The 23,694-nt window shown below is 42.0% G+C and overlaps 1 protein-coding gene across 6 annotated transcripts in view; it reads right to left on the bottom strand.

The window, feature by feature from the left end:
- SETD2 (SET domain containing 2, histone lysine methyltransferase) overlaps positions 1–23,694 on the bottom strand; it is a 149,618-nt gene that overhangs the window by 61,878 nt on the left and 64,046 nt on the right. For 4 of the 6 annotated variants that reach the window (XM_048837340.2, XM_075126078.1, XM_075126077.1 and 1 more), the window contains exon 12: positions 20,312–20,950. In XM_048837340.2, the coding sequence (XP_048693297.2) occupies positions 20,312–20,950 (639 nt within the window). Of the gene's footprint in view, positions 1–16,671; positions 16,955–20,311; positions 20,951–23,694 lie in introns of all 6 variants that reach the window. The other 2 variants (XR_012667320.1, XR_012667321.1) reach the window with 2 other exon arrangements.

A 23,694-nucleotide genomic window follows, 5' to 3' on the forward strand; every position in this document is an offset into this window, starting at 1 on the left:
AGAGCTGCTTTCCCGCAGCAGCACTTTGAAGTTTCTAGTGTAGTCATACCCTGAAAAAGGCAATCACAGAGCCCTGGTCTACGCTAGGACTTTAGGTCGAATTTAGCAGTGTTAAATCGATGTAAACCTGCACCCATCCACACGATGAAGCCCTTTATTTCAACTTAAAGGGCTCTTAAAATCGATTTCCTTACTCCACCCCTGACAAGTGGATTCGCGCTTAAATCGGCCTTGCCGGGTCGCATTTGGGGTACTGTGGACACAATTCGATAGCATTGGCCTCCGGGAGCTATCCCAGAGTGCTCCATTGTGACTGCTCTGGACAGCATTCTCAACTCAGATGCACCATTGTTTGCCGTTGCTCTGACGCAGGGAGGGGCGACTGACGACATGGCTTACAGGGCTGGCTTATAGGGAGTTAAAATCAACAAAGGGGGTGGCTTTACATCAAGGAGTATTTCAGGCAGGACTTCATGGAGGGTTCCAATAAGAAATGGTGCACCTACGTTATTGTTCTTATTGGAACAAGGAGCTTAGTCTGGCCTCTGATTGATACATGGCTAGATTTACCTAGCTGCACCTTCTCTGTGAGTGACTGCAATGTGACCTAGAGGAATGAGTCCCCTAGATGGGGGCGGGGGGTTTTGCAAATGAGTACAAAACAAATCTGGTCTATTTCTTGTTTTGATACACTCCATCTATCTTTTACATCTTTGACTGGCACCAGATGGTGCAGAAGGACTGCATGCCATTCACATCTCATGGCTGCTCGGCAGAAGATGGTAAAATAGGACTGCTAGCCATCCTCATCTCTTGCCTGCTCACCATAAGATGGTTCAATAGGACTGACTGCAGGACTAAAGAGAATGCCCTGATCAAGTCACTCCAAATTTAGTCCCTGTTCCCATCTCTGCCCAGGCGCTCCTGATCGACCGCACAGAGGCGACCAGGAGCACCTCGGACATCACGATGATGATGGTTATCAGGCCTATTGCACTGTCTGCTGCCACAAAGCAATGGGTTGCTGCTGCTGTGTAGCAATGCAGTACCATGTCTGCCAGCACCCAGGAGACATACGGTGACCGTGAGCTGAGCGGGCTCCATGCTTGCTGTGGTATGGCATCTGCACAGGTAACTCAGGAAAAAAGGCGCGAAACGATTGTCTGCCCTTGCTTTCACCGAGGGAGGGAGGGAACGACGGCCTGACGATATGTACCCAGAACCACCCGCGACAATGTTTTAGCCCCATCAGGCATTGAGATCTCAACCCAGAATTCCAATGGGCAGCGGAGACTGCGGGAACTGTGGGATAGCTACCCACAGTGCAACACTCCGGAAGTCGACTCTAGCCTCGGTACTGTGGAAGCCAAGTTAATGCACTTAATGCACTTAGAGCATTTTCTGTGGGGACACACACACTCGAATATATAAAACCGATTTCTAAAAAACCGACTTCTATAAATTCGACCTAATTTCGTAGTGTAGACATACCCAGAGTGTGTCAGCTAAATACAATGTGGAACAGATTGGGAAGCATAGGAGTTAGCTTGTTGCAAAGGACCATTCAAAATGAAGTGGCCCATTAACACCTCTGCAGTCATAGGACAAGGGTTAGCCATGTCTACACCAGAAACCTTAGGGTATAGCTACACTTGCAGAGTTTTTGCACTGTAAATTTCACTGGTGATAGGGAACCAAAGTAAAGCGCAGGTTTGTGTACTCAATTCCTCAGGTCTCAGAGAGTGTTTACATTTGCAGCACTTCCATCCCGGATGAGAGCAGCACTTTAGGGCAGCTATCCCACAGTGCATCTCTCTCCATTTTGATGTGGGTCTTATGGGAAGGGCAGGGGGGTGATGGCGGGGCATCCTGGGTCCCTGCACAGCCTCCTCTCCCCAAACACTGATCAGCTCCAGTAGCTCAGCATTGCTCCAAGCAGGGGATCGTTTGCTCTGTGGAGCAGGCATTGTCATCTGGCCAGATGATAGGTGAGCACTTGCCAAGAAAACAAGAAGGGGATTTTCAAAGTTCCCAGAGCTTTACAGGGGGAGGGCTGGATGTCTGTTTACCTGGCATCAGAGCTGCTGGCCAGAGTGGTCACCTAGGCACTATGGGATATCCTCAGGAAGCTAAAAACTGTGTAAACAGGAAAAACATCTTCACTTGCACATCGCCGCAAAAGCATCACCGGTAAAGAGTTGTACGCCTCTCGTGGAGGTGGTTTTCTTTTTGCGGTGAAACTTCTGAGTCAATGGCAGAGCAATCTGCTGTCAATTTAGTGGGTCTTCACTAGACCCGTTAAATCAACCAATGCATTGATTGCCGATCGTCAATCCCCCCGGTAAGCATAGACAAGCCCGTAATTAGCACTAGGCCTCTTGGGGAAGTAGATTACCTATGCTGATGGAGGAACCCCTTCCATCAGTGCAGGTAGCATCTACACTGAAGCATTACAATGGCATACCTGTGCTGCTGTACCATTTTAAGTGTCGACAAGCCCCCGGACTTGAAGAAGAGCTATGTGTAACTTGAAAGATTTTCTCTGTCTCTTCCACTAACAGAAGTTGGTCCAATAAAAGATATTGGCCAGGTCTACGCTACAGACTTATATTGGTATAACTGTTGCTCAGGGATGTGATAAATCCACACCCCTAAGCAATGTAGTTATACCAACATAGTGCTGCATACATGGGGGACTATGTCAACAGGAGAGCTTCTCCCATCAGCATAGCCACAGTCTCTCGTGGAGGTGGATTAACAACTCTGACAGGAGAAGCTCTCCCATCAAGACAGTAGCACCTTAACTGACAGGCTGCAGCTGCACTGCTGTACATGAAGACAAGCCCATTACCTCACCCACTTTGTATCTCTCTTATTTTATTGTCAATGATCACGCCCCTGCAATCGGAATTGAAGTGAAATACAATGGATTATCCAGAAGCCAGTACAAATTCCAGTTCACTCTTCAGTAAGTGCATTGGCTCTAGAGGGCTAACAGCTAAATACTTATCAGGAAAGCATTCCTATGTAGAAAGGGTGCTTAAGCAAATGCCTAAGTGTCTTCCTGGGCCCCAGAACCATGTTTGTGAAACTGGGACTGAACTTATTTATCTGACCCTCTCATAGCAAACAGTTTCAGCATATCCACACAGTAGGATTTTCCAGGGAAAAGTGCATCAACTGTGCATGGTCACACCTTTCACGTTGCACAATTGTGGCTCAATCAGCACACTCCAGGAAAATACAGGCAGCTGTTCCACATGGCCTCAGCTGCTGGCACGAAGCTTGTGGGTGTTTCTCAAAAGACTTATTTTAGGATCTGGTATTTCGTATGCCGTGCCCAGACGCTAACAGCCTTATTGGACATAGTGAAGAAAAGAAACCTGCTTCATGATTTAGGCAGCTATGCTTTCTAGCATTAAAGTCTCAAAGCTGGATTGCCTAGCATTGAGCAAGGTGGAAATGCTAACACGTAACCCCACCTGTAGAAGGTGATCTCTCTGTATTGCTGACCTGACCTATGCGATGACGCTCTGGGTCAAGCCTGGCTTTACCCCAATGGCAGAATAATAGTGTGACCAGCTACTGCGAAAGGAATTTCATGAGGAAATTGGATGACTAAGCACACTCTCAGCATTCTCTTTGCATGGAGCTAGCCCCAATGCTTGAATAAGACCATGCACCGGGTGAAGAGAACTGATTCGCACTGTGGAGGTTGGCTACCAACCCACACTACTGTTCCTTGACCTACACGTAGAGCGCAGGGAACTCATCGGCAGTCAACACTGTTTAACTGTTCACACTTCTAGCACAGAGACAAGGTGGGTGAAGTAATAGCTTTTATTGGACCAGCTTCGGTGGGTGAGAGACACGAGCTTTTGCAGAGCTCTTCTTCAGGTCTGGGAAACTTACTCAGTGTCATAGCTAAATACAAGGTGGAACAGATTCCTCAGCGTTAGTACAACTGCTAAGTACTGCTTATGCTGAACAACCTGTTCCATCTTGTATTTAGCTGTGACACTCTGAGTAAGTTTCCCAGACCTGAAGAAGAGCTCTGCAAAAGGTCGAAAGCTTGTCTCACTCACCCACCGAAATTGGTCCAAATAAAGATATTACTTCACTCACCAGACCTGCTGACAGCAATTCCGGGCCCCAGGGCAGAAAGTCTATGGCCCCCTCCCCAGAAAGGGATTACGACACTACTTTTTATGCTATTGATAACACATTAGAACTCACTATACGTAAGTTGTGGCGTTGCTTGATCTAGTCAACTTTTTTCCCAGTAACATACAGCACCAGTATTAAACAAATTGTGAGACTAAATATAAGATGTAGAATGTGTTATTTTGAATTATATATTTAAATTAAATACATACATTATGGAATGAAATTAATTAATATATAAAACATTTAAAGAAGCACAAAGTAAGAAAACACCTGAAGTATCAAGTAGGCTAATTAAACACCTAATCGTGATTCATGTGTAATCTAAAGACAAGGAAAAAACGGATATGCAAGATGTAACTGAATATGACCAACAAAGTCAAAATATACAATACAATACTTGTGCAGCTGGTGCTGTGGGACATCAACACCCAGAGCAATGAGGAGATGGCAGGCATGATGCGCCACATCTACCGGGAGATCTCCAGGGAAGCGGCCAGGGGCGAAGGCAGAGGGAAAACCCGTGCCTCGTTCTCTGGCTGAGCGGTGGAGGTGGCCCCTTATCCTGCGCTCGTAATAGCAGCTTGTGTCAGCCAGTGCTCGTGGCAGCGAAGCGGGGGCTGGCCCCACCTGCCTCTCGGCAAACCTAGGGCAGCTCAGTTGGGTGGCTGAATTTGCTGGTTTGTGTCTGGCAAGGAGCTGCAGCCCTGGGGGGAGGAAATCTGGTAGCGCAGAGGGAACTTGCTCCTCTTTCAAGTCTCCCTGTCCTCAGCCCTGCAGCCGGAGAGCCAGCATGGCAGGCACAGCGGCTCCCAAGCAATCAGAGGAGGCAGCAAGCTCCGCGGTCCCCAGGCGGCTGTTGCTAGCGCTCTGCCAGACCAGCAGGGTGCAGCAGCGCTCTGAAAAACGGTTACTGGCACCAGGAGGGACGGCGCTCTGTACAGAGCGACAGGAAACGGATCTCTTTTTTTTTAATCGTAATTTTTATTAAAAAATACGTATCTATCCCATCAGCCTTTTAAATCACTGGGCCCCTGACCCCACTCCGCTCCCCATGCCTGTCACTCACCGTGTCTCTCTAATATCCTGTGACCCACACGGCTACTACAACACTGCATACTTCTACCACAGTAAGTCTCATTGTCTTGCTTGATGACGCTTGCAAATGTCCCTGAGATAATGGAGGGTTTTGAATACTTTGAGGAACGTGTCCCCATTGCTCTAGAGGTATTGAAGAAGCTCACTTTCCCCTACATAAGGAGTTACCATGGGTAAAGTGACATTTTTGCCATATTTTTGATTACCACCACATTAAGACAAAAATGAATAATGAGGATTTCATAGTGAAGGTACTGGGAAAGTAGAACATTTCTTGCTTTTACTCTACTGTGCACTGAATACCTGCTTCGAAAATTAAAAATAAATTCATTTTCTTATCACAATATTATTCTGTGGCAAAACCTGCTTGTCTTTGGTGTTTGTAACACAGGTGACATTAGCCACCTTGTTTTGGTAATTTCTCTAGCACTGATCTTGTCAGAATATCTTTATATGGCAGAAAGATGGTCTTGTGTTTAGGGCACCAGGCTGAGGCTTGGGAGACCAAATTTCAATTCTCTGCTCTGCCACAAACTTCTTCTATGATTTTGAGAAAGTCAGCGTCTCTGGGCCTTAGTTCCCCGTCTGTATGTCTGTATAATGGAGATTGTAGCACTTCCCTATCTCAGAGGGTGTGTATGAGGATAAATCCATTAGAGATTGTGAGATGCTCAAATACTATGGCAATGGGCCCTAAGATAGGAGTGTGTTGCAAAAACCAATACAACTCTTGGAACAGCATTTGGCTGTGGCTGCCTCATTAAAAGGAGTGCAAAATCTATGGGATCCTACCATAATCAGTTTTTAAATTCAGAGACTACATGGTCTAGTGCAGTGGTTCTCAACCAGGGGTATGTGTACCCCTGGGGGTACAAAGAGGTCTTCCAGCGGGTACATCAACTCATCTAAATATTTGCCTAGTTTTACAACAGGCTACATGAAAAGTGAAGTCAATAAAACTAAAATTTCATATGACTCGTTTACACTGCTCTATATACTCTACACTGAAATGTACGTACAATACTTATATTCCAATTGATTTATTTTATAATTATACGGTAAAAATGAGAAAGTCAGCAATTTTTCAGTAATAGTGTGCTGGGACACTTCTGTATTTTTGTGTCTGATTTTGTAAGCAAGTAGTTTAAGTGAGGTGAAACCTGCGGATACGCAAGACAAATCAGACTCCTGAAAGGAATACAGTAGTATGGAAAGGCTGACAGCCACTGGCATAGTGTATCCAGTACCACTGGGTGCTCAGGTCAGTTTCAACTGCTGTGCCTCAGTTACCCCCATTTTACATGGGGGACCTATTTACTTCACATGAGTCTTGAGATAATTAGTTAGAAATTCTACAGCACTTTCCATTAGGGGTATGAACACTGGAACTATTATTGATTAGTGTAATTTTTTTAAAAGCAAAAATAGACCCTACATATTTTCATTATTTTAAGGGTAGTTCAAGTTTCAAACTTAATTATCCAGCAGATTCTTGAAACTAAAACCGCCAAAAAACTCCATCTTATTTACTTTTTAGAATTCTCCTTGCTACTTTAAGTATTTACCCAACACCTGTTTAGCAAGGAGTTCATCACTTACACAGAGCCTCTCACCTGCAGCCATTTTACTAGGGTTTGTGCACTTATCAGATCTCAAGCTAATCAGGACTGGGCCTGGCCAGTACTTGGATATGAGTGCCACAGGAAGTAGGGCTAAGGATTCATGCTTCTCTGAGGCATGAACCAATGTCACAGCATAGCATTAAGGGTTTTGTGCTGGTGGATGTGTTGCCTCTCAGATGAGACATAAAACAGAGGTCCACTTGTGGTCATTAAAAATCCCAGGGCATTTTTTACCATGGTAGATGTGTTAGGCCTCTGATTCTAACCAAATTCCATCTCATGTAATTACATTTTATATGCATACAATTTTCCCTGTTCCAGATGACTTGGTATTTTTCTTCACTTCCTGGCCTATGCTATTGTTTGGTGTTCTTTGTATGCTATAACTTGATTCCATGCCCAGAGCTGGTTTCATTGGTAGGTGAAGTGAAACCAATATCCCTTATCTACTTCAGAGATGTCGAGGTTAATGTCTAAAGTATTTTTGCGGTCTCTGAATTAAAGGTGCTACAGCACTGCAGAGTATTATTAAAGGTGCTATGTAATTATTTACTTCATACTTTGCACTTGACAAACTCTGTACAAATTATTACTAAAATAAATCACTCTCTTTCTCTGAGGCTCCAGGCAAATCCTAAGTGATGCATTTATGACCTCCCGCAATAACATCCACAACAACACTTAGTTTGTAATGTCAGATGAAGACATCGCTGCAGGAACAAAGGGGAGAAAGCCAGTTTAGGAGAGAGAACTCAGAACTGATTTTGTGTGTGCATTTTACTCATCTGGAATATAAATTACACACAAGTGCAAATTTCTTAAAATTTTGAACTCTTTAGGGCACGGATTATCTATCTAATGTGGATAATGCATAGTACATTTTTGGCATCAATAGGATGGTCTGTGAAATGCCTTTTACGCCTAGCGCTACTTTCATCCTTATCTTAGAAGATTTCTAATGAGTATGTCACAGTTATATCTAGGTCCCAGAGCAGTTAATATAATAACAGGAACCTTTCTATGTCTTAGTAGTTAAAATGTCTATGTATTTTCTTTTCTATGAACTAGATCTGTGCATTCTATTTTGGGCCCTGAGCTTGTAAACATACACACATTTAGTTTTACTCACATGAGTAAGGTTAATGGGACTACTTATGTGATTAAAGTTAAGCACATGAATAAGTGTTGGCAGGGTTAGAGCTTTAGATTGCAATTGTGATTAGTGACCTAAGTGTTCTTGTCAAGTGCCTCTGGATATGTTTAGTAATAATTATTTAAATGAAATGTTAACCAATTGTATAGCATTATGGATTGTGAAACATCTTTCATAAACACTAATGTTTTAAATTGTATACTATTTAAATTTAAATATATTTGTTCTTATTGCACTCATTACTTGTAACAGAATATGCATTTCATGATAATGATCCTATAATATGTGTAACAACTTGCATATGATGAATCAGTCTGTGGTGCTGCATTCTGGATCAGTGATGTTTTCTTTATAATTTTCTCCTGTTATTATTTTAGTTTCAACTCAGACCAAGACCCTGCTGCTACTTACAGGGCTAACTGGAATAGCTAATGGAGAGCTTCTCCACTCCATGCCTTTCCCAGACCGATTAAAGTTAATTAACAAGAACAGAAACTAAATTTAATAATCTGTGAAAGTAGAATATGTGATGAGCTAGCCATTTTCTGGCTGTGTAATACTGAAAGTCAGGTGAAAGGATACAACAGCATTACATATTGGGAAAGAAAACTGACCTATTGGAAAGTAACAGAGGCAGACTGTTATGTGGGATGCTGCCATAAAGCGTGAAGGCTATAAATGTAGGCCAGTTCAGAGTATTCTTAAGCAACTGTACCCCTCTATTACAAGTGCCTCCATAAAACATGTCCTCTTTCAGGTCCACAAATGCTAAGTCATGTCAGTAAATGGTGGTCACCACCACATCACTCAAAAGAGACTAGGTTAGCGACCCCATGTTGCTTTATATTTGATTTTTGTTTACTTAGGGCTAGATTCTGCTAATGAGTCGACACAAATACCCAGTTGGAACCTCACTAAAGTCAACAGAACTCTGCACAGCACAATGGTCCTTACCCTGAACCTGTCAGCTCCTCTGAACAGGGTCTTTCCATTGGGTGTTGTTCCGACACTGAGTATACTGACAGTGCTTCAGTAATCATGTCCCAGATAAAGTGCTGCACTATTTTCAACACAGCATTAACGAAAACCTTTTGATTCCAAAGGCAGGAAAGACTAAACTGATTGCTAATAACGTGATGTCTACACAAAATAACATGAAGAGGCTTTTCTGCCACTGTGATTGAGTGCTGGCAGTCTCTTTTGTATATTTCTATAATGCAGCTGCACTTAAACATTAAAAAGTTAATCTCTGCTTAACCTCGGCATTCAAAATCTCAACTCTAAGTCCGTTTAATTTTTTAAAAGTTCAATACAAAACTTAATTTAAAAGGAGGCTGCAATACTCAGCTCAGCAGTCTGAGAGTTCAGAGAATAAGTGCTTGTCACCATGAATAAAAAATAAGTTCATATTCTTCTAAAGTTTTAAACATTTCATTATTCACTTCCCTGTTTAGAGCTGGGTGCAGTCATCTTGCTCAAAAGTGATGTCATTTGAGATGCTGTCATCAAGCTAGCTTCCAACCTGCTTTAATGGGTTAGGGTCAGAAGTAAAACTAATAAATACTTCAACAAAATGTTTATTTTAAAATACTAAATATAAGTTTTTATTATTTAAAGCTGGTTGGAAATTGATTTACAGCCTTTTCCACTGGGCTTCCCAGTGTCACAAAATGACATCACTTTTGGCAAAGTGTTTAGCTCCAGCACTAGACTTCAAAAACCCAATAGCCATGAAAAACCACATTTTGCAAATTTTATTGATGGGGAGAAAATGCTTTTTGTCCCACTCGGCCGAGTGCACAAATTTCCTTTCAATTAGTTAAATCAATGTTTAAGAAATCCTCAAGAAAAACAACTCACTCTGCTTAAAATACATTAGTGCAAAGAGTAACTACCGGATAACTAAGCAAGTACTATTGCAGGTCCAAAAACACAGAGTGTGTTTCAGATACTTTTAGTTGTTTGGTTTGGTTTTAGTGTTAGCTTCTCTTTATAGGGGGGAAAAATAATCTTTATTTTTGCCTTTAAACAGAATTTATAACAGTGCTTGAAACAGTAATTTCAAATATTTTTTGCTGAGTTTTACATACTGATTTATTGGCTTTGATACAATTTTTGAAGAATGAATCCTATATAAAACGTTCCCATTTGAATTGTAAATGGGGAAAAAGTAAATGGGGAAAAAGTAAATGTTTTGTTCAAAGTATTTTTGCTTGAATGAGAATAAGATTTCATTTTGCAAGATATTAAGATTCAAGGTAGGAATCTTGAATATATATATTTTAAGTCTTATACTTTCCTTGTCCACACTAGGAAATTAGGTTGGTGTAACTACATAGCTTAGAGATGTGACAAATCCACATTCCAGAGCACTGCAGTTAAACCAACCTAGCCCCCAGTGTAGATGGCTCAAGTTAGCACACCCAACTTTCTCCACTTGAGCTAGATGCTTGCGTGAGGCCAGATCTACACTACAGGCTTATACTGGTATACCTATGTCACTCTGGGGTGTGAAAAATCCACACCTCTAGCAACCTAACCCGTGATGTAGATAGCACTATGTTGGCAGTCAACATAGCTACTGCCTCTCGCGGAGGCGGATTAGCTACGCCGACAGGAGAAGCTCTCCCATCAGTGTAGGAGCGTCTTCACTTACGCACTGCAGCTGCACTGGTGCAGCTTTTTAAGCGTAGACCTGCCCTGGGAGTGCAAGCACACAGTAATCTAATCAGCGGTACATACTGATTATATTAGCAGAGTGATTGGATTAGCTGCTGAGCAGGTCTAACTCCAGCTGCTGCATCCCAACTGCATTATTAGCTCCAATGTTAACTGCTAATAATGCAGCTGGGATGCAGCAGCTGGAACTCAAGCTTCTGCCTGCATCCCGATGGACTAGCTAGCTCAAATTTAGAGCTCAACTTCACTTGATCTAAAGATGTGTGTGAGTGGATGGGAGTCACGTAGGGGCAAAACTCAAGTTATATCTCCAGCTAACAATGCAGTAAAGATGAGCCCTTTGAGTTCCTTACGTGTAGACTGGGGCTAATATTACTTGCCTTCCTTATCCAGGTCGATAAATTCAGTGATGTTTGTGATGCTCACCTAGTACAATGAGAAGAGCCACAGAAAAGTCTAAATAATTTTTCATATGCGCTTATTCATGCATTGCTATCATGTATTTGTGGACCAAAAAAAACCTGTGCTGGGTTTATGATTGTGTTTATAGAAAATATACACACACACCACTCAGGAAAAAAAAAAATCAGTGGGAACTTCCTGTGTTAAAAAAAAAAAATTATTAAAATGCTAAGCCTGTCCTAGCCCAATTTTTGCACCATGGCAAGATATGTAATTTGAAAAGTTAACAAAAGGTCGAAAAGAACAAGATCTGAAATGGCTCACACAAAGAAATCACAAGTTTGCAGAGAAGAACTTATTTAAGTGTAACAGAAGCAGGAAGAGAATATGTGAGAGAATATGTAGGTCTGGTGGCCACCAGAGTATAAAAAGAGCAGCTGTGAAGGATAAAGACACTGCAGAGAGGCTAGATGACGCCCGTGCCCTCTATCTCCATTACCAAGGATACTGAGGAGATGAAATGCCAGGCTTACTTATCTATGCCTCTTCATACTGGAGGGAGTGGTAGGCTTAAGGACATTATTTATGTAGATCCAGTGCCAGCAACTGGAGTAGCAGCTGCGAAGTGGCTATAATGCGGCAGTGTGCACTGCCAACGATTTCAGCACCCCCACCCCTCCACCATCTTGCTGCCCAGAAGAAGCCAGTTTACTTGGGTCATGTATGCGGAAGGGTTAGTCTATACTCTGTGTTACACTAAATCCTATCAATTTCCAAGGGAACTTAACATAATAAGATTTGTAATACAATGGTCCCACTGACACTTAACACACGCAGCTCTCAGGAAACACAAAAAATTGGGTAGAATAGTACTCAAAATGAGCCATTTAGTATGGCTAAAATAGAAACAGCCTGAAAGTAAAAGGGAAGAGGTAGGTTAGACTCTAGGAACTGGATTCCCCAAACCCCACAAACCATTAGGCTAATTAGATAATGGAATTTGCCAAGGCAGTTTACTGATAGAGCCCTACAGATCTGTGGATATCCACTTTATATCTGTGCATATCTGTATCTGCGGTTGTATTGTTTACCATCTTTGCAGATCTGATGTGGATCCAAATTTTTGTATCTGTGCAGGGCTCTGGTTACAGAAACTTGGTTATTAGAGGTCTTCTAGAGCTACAAAGACTATGACAAGAACAAGGGCTCACCTAACAAAAACAGCACCAATACATTTACAACAAATTAAGGGAATATGGCTTCATGCAGTATATTTTCAGTTTATGCAATTTACTGCTGCAGGTCATCATGTATCCAAGGTCTATGGCTGTACTTTAAAACAGATGGATATTTTATGACCATTAAAAATATTTTCAGCTTTGCAGACCAAAATAAAGGTAATCTAGCCTCATGGTTCAGGGCCTGAAGGAGGTCATGCTGCAGCGGTCAGGAAGGTGCTTGCCCTCCCCATACACAGCATAGCACAGTTAGCTTGGTGGCATATCTTCCTCTGAAGTAAAAGATATTGGCCCCTGTTATAGGTGGGATAGCAGACTTGATGGATCAGTGATCTAATCTGATTTGGCAAACCGTATATCCTTATTTAACAACTTAAAAGTTTAACATAGAAGACAGTCCTGAACTAGCACATGGCGATGAACTAGATTGGGGTGGCCAACCTGTGGCTCCGGAGCCACCTGCAGCTCTTCAGAAGTTAATATGCGGCTCCATGTCTAGGCACCAACTCCGGGGCTGGAGCTACAGGCACCAACTTTCCAATGTGCCGGGGGGCGCTCACTGCTCAACCCCTGGCCCTGCCCCCACTCCACCCCTTCCCGCCCCCTCCCCTGAGCCTGCACTGCCCTCGCTCCTCCCCCTTCCCCCCAAAAGCCTCCTGCACACCACAAAACAGCTGATGGGGAGGGAGGGGAGGCACTGATTGGCAGGGCTGATGGTGGGCGGGAGGCGCTGGGAGCAGGGGGAGGCTGATGGTGAGGGGGGTGGGCAGCTAACCTATTATTGTGGCTCTTTGGCAATGTACATTGGTAAATTCTGGCTCCTTCTCAGGCTCAGGTTGGCCACCCCTGAACCAGATGCCCCAGGGGCTTCTTCCAAGGCCTAAAGGTCAAGGTCCAGCAGATTTTGAAGGATTCACTGGTCGAGCGGTCTGGCAAGCAGACGCATGTTATATAAAGTGATGAATCAAAATTATTCTCTGAAAACCATGTGGTGATCAAATGAGATGCAAACCAGATAGAATGCCAGTGAAAGGCTGTTTTCATTTTTGAAACTGAGGAGTCTAACTTACATATACATAACGACTGAATCAACGCAAGTTGCCACATCAAGTGCCATAACAATGTCCATATGCTTTTCTACCCTCTTTCAGAACAATTTTTGTTTAACAGGATACCTAGAAAATTAAATACAAAATAATAACCTTAAAGATCTAATTTAAACTAAAGGAAAAGCAATAGTTAAGACTGCCAAGTCTGTCCCTAAATCATCCTACTGGGTCTAGGTAAGGCAGCATATTTGAGATCATTCTGCAGCTCTAAGGAAGGAGTATCAAGTTTAATGGAATTTCCTTTTAATGTCTCGCTAACAGAGTTTAATTTTTTTTTCATTTAGCAGGATAGAACATAGATGAAGAAAAGACATTGGACAATTAAGACAATGAATATGAATGTACGAAAGTTACAGTACAACAGGGAAAGAGTAGAACTCAACAAACCAAGGATGAAGGCTGGTCTGGTGTAATGAATATGGATGAACAAATGTTACTATATGGGGAGAACGGTAAAAAGGTAATCATGTATCTTCACAGGTATCTCAGCATGCTAGAAGACTGCAGTAGAGTAACTGCTCATTTGACTCTCTATTTTGAACTTTTTCCATCTTCTGATTATGAAAAATCTGTATTTGAAACTCGTCAATAAAACTGGGTACAGCCACTTTCATGCCTACAAATCCATTCACACTTCAGTTTGTGCAGCTACAAAATCACACAAACACTTCTCTGGAACTTGTATCACTAGGCAAGGTTTGCAAATTAAGGGGGGAAATTACCAGTTGCATGGACTTTTTAAAGATCCGTCTATGTCTAATTACAAGCTCAAGAATAAGAAGAAACTTAAGTTTTATCAACAATATTTGGTCACTGCTTTCTGCTCTTCAGTGCCAAAACAGAGCTAGCAGATGCTGTCCAGAGGAACACAATAAAAATGCAGGAAATAATATGTGCACGTATAATTCCACTAACCTAGATGCGGCGCATGGCACCACATTTATCATTTCTATTTCTGTCCCTCTCTCCTCCGCCTATTGTTTCTCCTCTTCCTCTCTACCTCGTTTTGCTTATTCTCTAAACCTCTTTCACTAAAAACATTGGCTTCTTTTACAGCCACTGAATCAAAGCTCGTTGCTATTGTGTTCTCTTCCCTCCCATCTTCCCTTATTAATTGTGAATACTTTCTCCATCCCAGTCATAACTCCCCTCTCTTCTCCCCCCATTCCACTTTCCTCTTCCCTGCTTGTCTGTATCATGTGCTGCTCTCATTTTCTTTGAACAGCTCTCCCCTTTCTCCTCTAGTCATTCTGTGGACACCATGAGCTACGAAGTGACACTTGTTATTGCAAGAGCTACCAAGCGGGGGGAAGAAAAACGAAGCAAGGAGGTGTGGGCAGTGCAGGCTAAATAAATGCGAACACGGTTGAGTTAGATTACCCACTAAGCACAACTATATTTTCATATGTATTATATGTAATTCATATTTTTCTTAATTTGAGGTTGGTATTTGTATAAGGTGCAAGACAGCCATCCCGGGAAATGGAGTTTTATCTATAGAATAGGTATGGCCTGAGAAATTGTACTTGTAAAGCTTCTCAATGCTGCCTCAGTCATGACTTGGAAACACCATTTCTAGGGGCGAGAGGATAGGTTCAGTCTGCACGGGCCAATCAATCCTTCCCATCTCTGCTCAGGCTGCTAATAATCATGCTATCTGTGATTTTTTTTCTAAATGGATGAGGGCTCTTTCATGCTGATACTGGGAAGCTGACTGCAACAGAGACCAAATCCATCTCACCTAGGCCAAATTAGGACAATTACTTAATCACTGGTTTCAGAGTAACAGCCATGTTTGTCTGTATTCGCAAAAAGAAAAGGAGTACTTGTGGCACCTTAGAGACTAACCAATTTATTTGAGCATAAGCTTTTGTGAGCTACAGCTCACTTCATCGGATGCATACTATGTCTTCTGCAGTTTCCACAGTATGCATCCGATGAAGTGAGCTGTAGCTCACGAAAGCTTATGCTCAGATAAATTGGTTAGTCTCTAAGGTGCCACAAGTACTCCTTTTCTTTTTACTTAACCACTGCTGACCTCTGAAATATTTTCAACTGTGACCCAGAGTTCAAAGCTAACTTAACCTTTACTGATCCCATGAGATACCCAGTTCAGAACGGTACTCAGAAAAGTACTATAAAAAATGAGTACGCTGTAATTTAAGTGCATGCTCTAGGAAGCCTAACAGCTATAACCTAATGCTTTTGACCTCTCACCAAGAAGGTTATGAGATTGTCTGCATACCCAAAAGTATTGTGAAGAAAGATGCCAGAAGCTTAGCACCACCAGCCCTACAGAAGTGCATATATGATGCTAACTTTATTGCACCACCACAAATTGAGTTGCTATTGCCAATTCTGTTAAAGTAACTAAATTCTCTCTGAAAAGACTTTTGAGATTATTAGTATGAAAGAAACAATATAAAACAAAATTGAAACTAATATTTCTAATACTTTAGGCTGCTGAGTTCAAACCCAGGCAGGGGAAGTCTCAGCTAAGAATCCACAAGAGCGAGACTGTCTTCAAAATATCAGCACTGTTAAAATGAAATAACTAAACTTAAAGTAATAAATATAAAGTATTTGATAAGATAAAGATTGAGGAAGAAGATCAAAAGAATCTGTTGAGGAAAGCTCAGCCCTTTCCTATAAAATACTGTGATCCTCCTAACACCATGAGCTTTTGCGAAGTGTAAACGAGTGTGAAAACACCCCACAAATTAGGGTTAATGGTCAAGAACACCAGCCCCCTCAGATACCACAAGGTGAAAAGCACTGGAATCATTAGCCATCATGCACCACACAGTATTCATAATAAATGTAACTAGGTACTCATCAGTCCCACAGGGGCCTTACCTGTTTCCTTTGAATCCTGTTGTACAGTAGCACAGTCCAGGTTCTTGCACAGGCTAAAGAGCATATAAGTATTGCATTTAACCACCACCTGTTACCTACTGTGTGTTCACCGACCCTTCTGGTACATTTTCAGCATCAGGAGATACATGCACCATTTCCTCTTCCAACAGGAACTGTGTGCAAAAGCCTATGCTGAAAATTTACCTCACTGGATATTGTGAATGTTTGTGTTGCAATGAGGTATGTATTATCAGCCAATATTTCGCATGAGTTCAGGCGTCAAAACGTACAAGGCCTTGCAACCCAAGGCAGCTGTCCTGTGTATAGAGGTATATAAAAAGATAGCTCACTTAATCCTTTCATGCCAGGAGTAGGGATTTTCCCGGAGCGACATCCATTGCCGGCAATGGACGCACCAAAATAACGTCGGCATCAATGAGTTAACCACCTCTGTCCTCTTTTCACCTATTATATTTCTCATGCATCATCCAGCTTCCCAACCATCTTCCTGTTTCTTCACAGTATGCACGCTATGTTCTCTCCCTTCTTCAGCACGGAGTTGAAAATGGAGTTGAGAAAAGGAGACACATGGTCAGCTGGTGATGTTAACAAGCTCCTTGCTGCCCTGAGAAGCTGGATGGAAATGGTTGAAATTACAAGGGGGTCATCATCAAGATCGGGGAGGACATAGCTTAAGTTACGAGATTTCACAACCTCCCACCCACCCCTCCTATGGCACTATTATTGCAGATGACTCAAGTTCCACAACTCAATGAAAAACCAGCTTTAAAGAGCTTGGAAGCACCTGAAAATTCACCTTGCTGTCTTCCTGCTTTGGTGATGGGACAAAGTTGATGGGAAGACACACCCAGCTCCCACAGAAAGTCTAAAGGATCAGGAGACAGGGTAACTATGCATCCCCCTTTAATCTAGAATATGATACTCTACTAATGGCCTTCCTGTAGCCTAAAAGTCTTAAGACTTATCAGCCATTTCAGAGCTCTAGTATCTTGGCCTGACAGTTAGCCCAAAAGACAATATGCAATACTCTAACAGGTGAAAGTTGGACAGAAGCAGTTAACTCTTTTAGTGCCATGATAAAATACAGTACGGAATACATCCAGAGGGTCATCACAGTTCCCCAAGAACACTTGGCAGAATAAAAAGGTTTTCACAGACTTAAGGCTTGCTTCTGATTTCAGATACATGGTACATTATAATTCAAGTACGACAAAACCAGCTGTTGGGAAAATATACCCATGTACCCAAGATCAGAACTTTAAACCATGTTACATAAGGTTATTAGTGTCCTCAGAATTATATCAGATAAGTTGCAACAGGGCAGACCCCATAGGGAGGAAGTCAATCCACATCTCAAATAGCAAATTTGATGGGTAATGATTCCATAGCTGACCACAGGCTTGAGCCAGTGGGTTTAGGTAGCTGAAGTCTGGGCTACTCCAAATTCAACAGAAACTACAAGTGTGCTGGGAGTCAGCACTTGGTGTTAAAATGACACTGTCAGGTCAAATCTGGTCCCAAAATAAGGTTTTATAAAACTTAACACCATTAGAACGCAAGATTTTCCTTAAAAACTTCAATAAAATTGGTTTTTGAAACAATTATTCCCCAACTGTGTTTGCAACTCAAACAATACAGCATGAGATCCTGAAAATGAAAGTGGCTAGAAAGAGTATAAACAAAAAGAAAGCTGAATAGTCCATAACTGTCCAAGGTGAGAAAAATTCAAGAACAAAACAGCATAAAGTGAATAACTTTTTTTTAAACTTTTCAGTTTTTATAATACATGGTGTTAATTACATAAGGAAAATGTGTTTTGGTTTTTTATATTATTTATATATATTTATATATATATTTAACCTGACAGTGTCCCTTTAAGTGAAGAAATCTTCAACCCCTGATTAATTAAACAAACTGCAGACTAAAGCTGTTAACCAATATACTGTAGATACACAGGGTTAAAAAGGGGGGAAAATACACACAAACTTATTTGCATATATAAACATATTTTAGTGCCAGGTTTCAGAGCAGCAACGGTGTTAGTCTGTATCTACAAAAAGAAAAGGAGTACTTGTGGCACCTTAGAGACTCAAATAAATTTGTTAGTCTCTAAGGTGCCACAAGTACTCCTTATATTTTAGTGCATAATTTGTAATTTACAAAGGTCACATCTTTTCTCTTATTAGGTTTACAACATAATTATAGTCAAAACGCCGTAAATGCACACAAATTAGAGATTATTTTGAATAGTACACAGGTAAGAGAAGAATTTCTTTCCTACCAAAAATGGATAATTTTAGGACTGTTAACACTGGTGGCTATGGAAGCTAACAGAGTCATAGGAAATAGAGTCTCATGAATTCACGCCTAAACTGATCTCCAGCAAAGGCCAGGAAGGAATATCCCCATTCATGTACAGCACTGCCCAATGAGGTGCATTATCAATTCTCTCTACTAGACTCTTCTGAAACATCAAGAATTGGTCATTTTAAGGGGCAAAATACTACCATCGAAGGCCTTATGGTGTGTTGTCTGACAGGAATGTACACTACAAGAGAACTTCTTATTAAGGGTGGGCAAACTCTTTTCTTAAAATGAAGGCTACCTGTACCTTAACTAACCTAACCAAGAATAAACCCTTTTGGAAGTACAAGAAAATTTCAGGACTGCATTTTCCATCTCTCCCACAAGGAGGCCACTGGGAGAGGTCAAACTAGAGTCCCTTCCCATTAGTTCCTTTTGTTATTATGGCTGCGGGAGTATGAGGGACAAGTGTATACTTAAGCCTTGCAATCCTCTGTTCAGCACCTCCCCTCTTCAGGAGCAACTCTTTCATTCCAGTGCAGTGGCCTGTAACATCTCTGCAGGGTCCCAGTGAAATGCCACTTTCAAATTTAAAACTAAACTCCCGCCCTTCCATTCCTGCAAGAAACATTCATTTTATGGGGATGGGGTGAGGGTTTTCACTGTACCATCGAGAACTCTAGGACAGATGATTGAGTGTTTTAAATTTTCAAGTGGCAGACTGTTAGGACTCACTGGGTCCCACTGGGCCAGAGTAGGCTGCTCACAGAAGAGATTCATTACCAGAGAAGGCCACTCAGGTGCTCAGAGGAGAGGTCAGCTTGATGCTGGAAGAAGGAAGCAGCCTGCCAGCCACCACCTCCCTCACCTGCCAAGGCAACACCGCAGGTAAGGTACAGAGACTGGAAAGAGTGTATGGAGGATCACAACCCCCACTGCCCAGTGGCAGGCTTCAAAGTTTCAGATTAGCATCCAGACTTTTATGTTTAGCTGATCTGAACATAAAACTTCAAATCTTTGGAAGTTAACTCAACACTAGCAATAATGTCAACAGAACAGAAAGTTGCTGGAAGACAACCTAACGCTACATAAAATTGCAGATGAAAAGCAAACATTTGTAGGAGAGGCCACACTGACCATCTTGAGATAACTGAATTTAAATCTAAATCAGACATTTGGTATAACATTCAGACGTACGCTGAAGCTGCTGAGCCAGAATTGCTCACTGCAATATTATTGCCCTGCTATTTTCTGGCTGGTTTAGAAAACAGGCCTGCAAGTTAGCACCAGCCAACCAAAGACCAAATCATCAATAAACAGCTTTTTAAAAAAATAAACTTAAACTGAACTGGATGAATAAGCGGTCTTCTCAGTGGTCAAGTTGGCATGATTCATCTTTGATCAATGAACACCACACCAATGTCTAGCAAACTAGCATAAATCCCATAGGGTATAATTTGAAACAAAAGGAAATTCACAGAAAGTACCTGGAGGTGTGTTTTTTGGCTGAAATCCCTCACTTAGGGAAGGCATTCGTATTTGTTTGGCAAAAAACATTTGCCAACAAGGCAACAACTTAGTCTTATTTATGTTCAACTGCAAACAATTAAGTTTTCCCTTTATAATACAACTGTCATCGCTTCAGTGAGCTACTGTTCCTCTTACCTTTAGGTCTTTCCAGCAGTCCAGAAGCTTGGTAGCCAAGTCACTCATATCCACTATTTTGTCAGTCTGTTCTTGGCTCCTCTCACTCTCTACATCAGACACACCCTCCTCTTCATCTTGAGACGGTGTTTCCATTGCAATGGGCTCTTCTAGCTTTGTGCCATTGCTCTCTTTGGCCTCTGCTTCAGGCTCAGCCTCCAGCTCAGCAGCCTGAGGTTTGCTGCTGTCCACGGCAGCATCAGTGGCAGCTTTGATTTCCTGTTGCGGCTGCTCCTCTGTCACCTCTGCAGGCACACTGTCCAGCTGGTCTAGGTCTTCTTTGCCATCCTTTCCCTCCAGCTCACTGGTGGTATCAGAGATTGCACTGTCCATGCTGTTTTCGTTTATAATTTTGAGCCTTCGAAAGACAAGTTTCTTCGGGGTATCTGTGTCGCCTTCTGTGCTCTGCTTGATGGAAGGATCTGGTGTGTTGAGTGGCGTATGAGCCCGTGATGTGTTCTCACTGGAATAACCATCCCCCTCACTGAGCTGTGGGACAGCAGTCTTGGTCTGAGCCCAGCGCTGGATAATTGGAAGCACTTTGCTCTCCTCCAACATGTTTTTATTGGGTATAGGCAAGAGCTCCAGAGTCTTCATAATCTGGTTAAAAACACAAAACCACAGCAGTTATATTTAAAACTGTCACTTTGCACTAGTTTTTTTTTAAACCTCTGACTTGGCAATAGCAATTTCTTCCAAACGGAGGGGAGTTCTTTAGTATATGCCAGAGCCATATTCATACTGACACAAGTTAGTAGAGATGCATTTGCTGTAGGGGCTGAATGGTGGTAGAGAACTTTTGCTGACTACTATTGACACCAAATAAAATATATGGGTGGAAAAAAGGACTAAAAGTATTCAGGTCACAACTGCAATGAGTTCAGAGGGCTCAGACATTTACAGCTGACCATTTTTCAGAGGAACAGCCGTGTTAGTCTGTATTCGCAAAAAGAAAAGGAGTACTTGTGGCACCTTAGAGACTAACCAATTTATTTGAGCATGAGCTTTCGTGAGCCACAGCTCACTTCATCAGATGTGTACCGTGGAAACTGCAGCAGACTTTATATACACACAGAGAATATGAAACAATACCTCCTCCCACCCCACTGTCCTGCTGGTAATAGCTTATCTAAAGTGATCAACAGGTGGGCCATTTCCAGCACAAATCCAGCTGACCATGCATATCTTGAGTTTCCATGTAAACAAACCCCAGGTAGAATAACTCTCATAAAAATGTGTTGACTATTTAAATGGTTAACGTTTTAACTTAGGCTTTGGTATAGAAATCACACTTTTATATGGTTAAGTTAATCGCTCTCTAAACTGGCTTTGATTGCATACTAAACATCGTGGGTCAGATTTTCCTCTTTGTAAATGTTGCAGTGATTATTTTATTTTTAACTATATTAATGGAAGAAGTTAATAGAAACTGATAAACAGAGATAAATCAACTGTAGGAAGATTTGAACTTACTAACAGCAATATTTGAAAAGTTCTTTTTTCACTAGACAGCAGTATTTAAAACATCCATTGGATGTCACAGAATTACACAGATTAGCTGAAGGAAGACCCTGACATCATTCTCCTGGGTAGAACGTCACAACTGCCAGCACGGTGTAATCATCGTATGACACTTAAAACTAGACTGGGCAAGACACTAGAGAAATGTACTGTGGACAACAACCCTGTGCTGGGAGGGAGGGAGGGAGGGAGGGAGGGAGGGAGACTGGATAGCTTTACATTTCCATCTATAACATCCATGATTCTATGATCATGTAGATTTCTGAAGCCCACAGAAAATAAAGCCAAATACTATTACAGAAATGTGCCTTTTTTTACAGGTTGCTGCTAATTTAAAAATCTAAATTTTAAAGAAAGCTAAAAAATTAAAAAAAGTGTTCCTAGCTAAACTGTACCATGATACATAGACATGCAAAAATTAGACTTTATTTACTGTATGATGTGCATCTTGAGTGATTAAATAAAATAAAAATCACTCCACATACCTTCTGTACAAGAAGAATTAAATTCCCACTCCTGGTTTTAGGTTCTCAGCACCTAACTTGCAGGAACTCCTATTGTTTTAGTCTTCTGAGGTCACTAAACCAACTCATGAGAAGGCAGCAATTCCTGATCTAAGGCCCCTTGTGCCTCTAATCACCAGTTCATTTTTCAAGCAAATGACAGAAAACAAAAGAATTAAAAAAACAGTGCCAAAAACTATGCACACTGGATCCATTATAAGTGACATGCCTTCTAAGAAGAGGAAGTACATTTAAGTCTATGAAAAAGTTAGAGGCTGTCGTGCAGAAAGACAGGCATGAATCATTCCCTGAAGAAATCTCTTCACAGGTGGAGAGATGAAAACTGAGAATTCCTTGGACAGGCAAATCAAAGGCTAATGTGTCGCCAGAAGAACTTCAAATGATGGTGATATAAAGTCTTGGTTTAAGCACTTCCACTTCAAGGTGCATTGTAGATGGTTTGTGAAATTTTAAGACATTTTGCCTCATATGAGCACTGTTGTTCAACGTCTGAATGGTCCCAACATCCAGGTGGCTACATGGAGTGAGTCTGAATGTCTGAAACATCGAGCTTGAGAATCTGATTCCACTCCAAATTGAACAAGGGAGAACAGATGATGGGACAGGGCTGGACAGAGGTCTACTCTGAACTCTCAGCTCCAGACTAAACATAACGTAACTCAGCTTTGCTGTCCAGAATTCAAAACCACCACAGATGTGAGAGTCCCACCAGTGACAACGAGGAGGGTAATGCCAAGTCAGTCATATCTCAGGAGCTAAGAATAGAAATGGCTATACGGCTTCCCCACTCCTTCAATATGAAGACTCCCTCAGCAGCAAGGGCACCTGAGGACACATGGTACATGTACTTGTGCTCCACTACTTAAGAGACTGGCAAGCTAGTAATGTGGGCGTTACCATCCACTCTGTTCCATCCACCCAAAAGAAGATGGTGCCATGGCAGAAGGGAATTCTTAAGCTAGCTCATAATCTCTGCCCTGAAGTCCATGAAAGAGCAGCTCAGATACTCCAAAGAGGATGGTTGTCACAGCAGGAATTGTGGTCTTTCTCCCCAGGCCCAGTGGATTCAGCCTTAGAGAGGTCTTTTAGGTAACCCACATAACCTAATGAAGAGTCTATCCTCATGTAGCAAGCTCAGGCTGATGCATTAAACAGGTGTGGAAGGGATGTTGACTCAGCAGATGTCAATTACAGTTGCATCAAGGCCATTGGCACTGAAAAGAACAACAGCGTCAGAGTAAGCACTGATGCTGACTGCGCTGAATCTTGTGGGATGTGTACAGGATCCTGATGGGCCCA

Source organism: Caretta caretta, chromosome 2, assembly GCF_965140235.1.
Source record: "Caretta caretta isolate rCarCar2 chromosome 2, rCarCar1.hap1, whole genome shotgun sequence".
Classification (NCBI taxonomy): Eukaryota; Metazoa; Chordata; order Testudines; family Cheloniidae; genus Caretta; species Caretta caretta.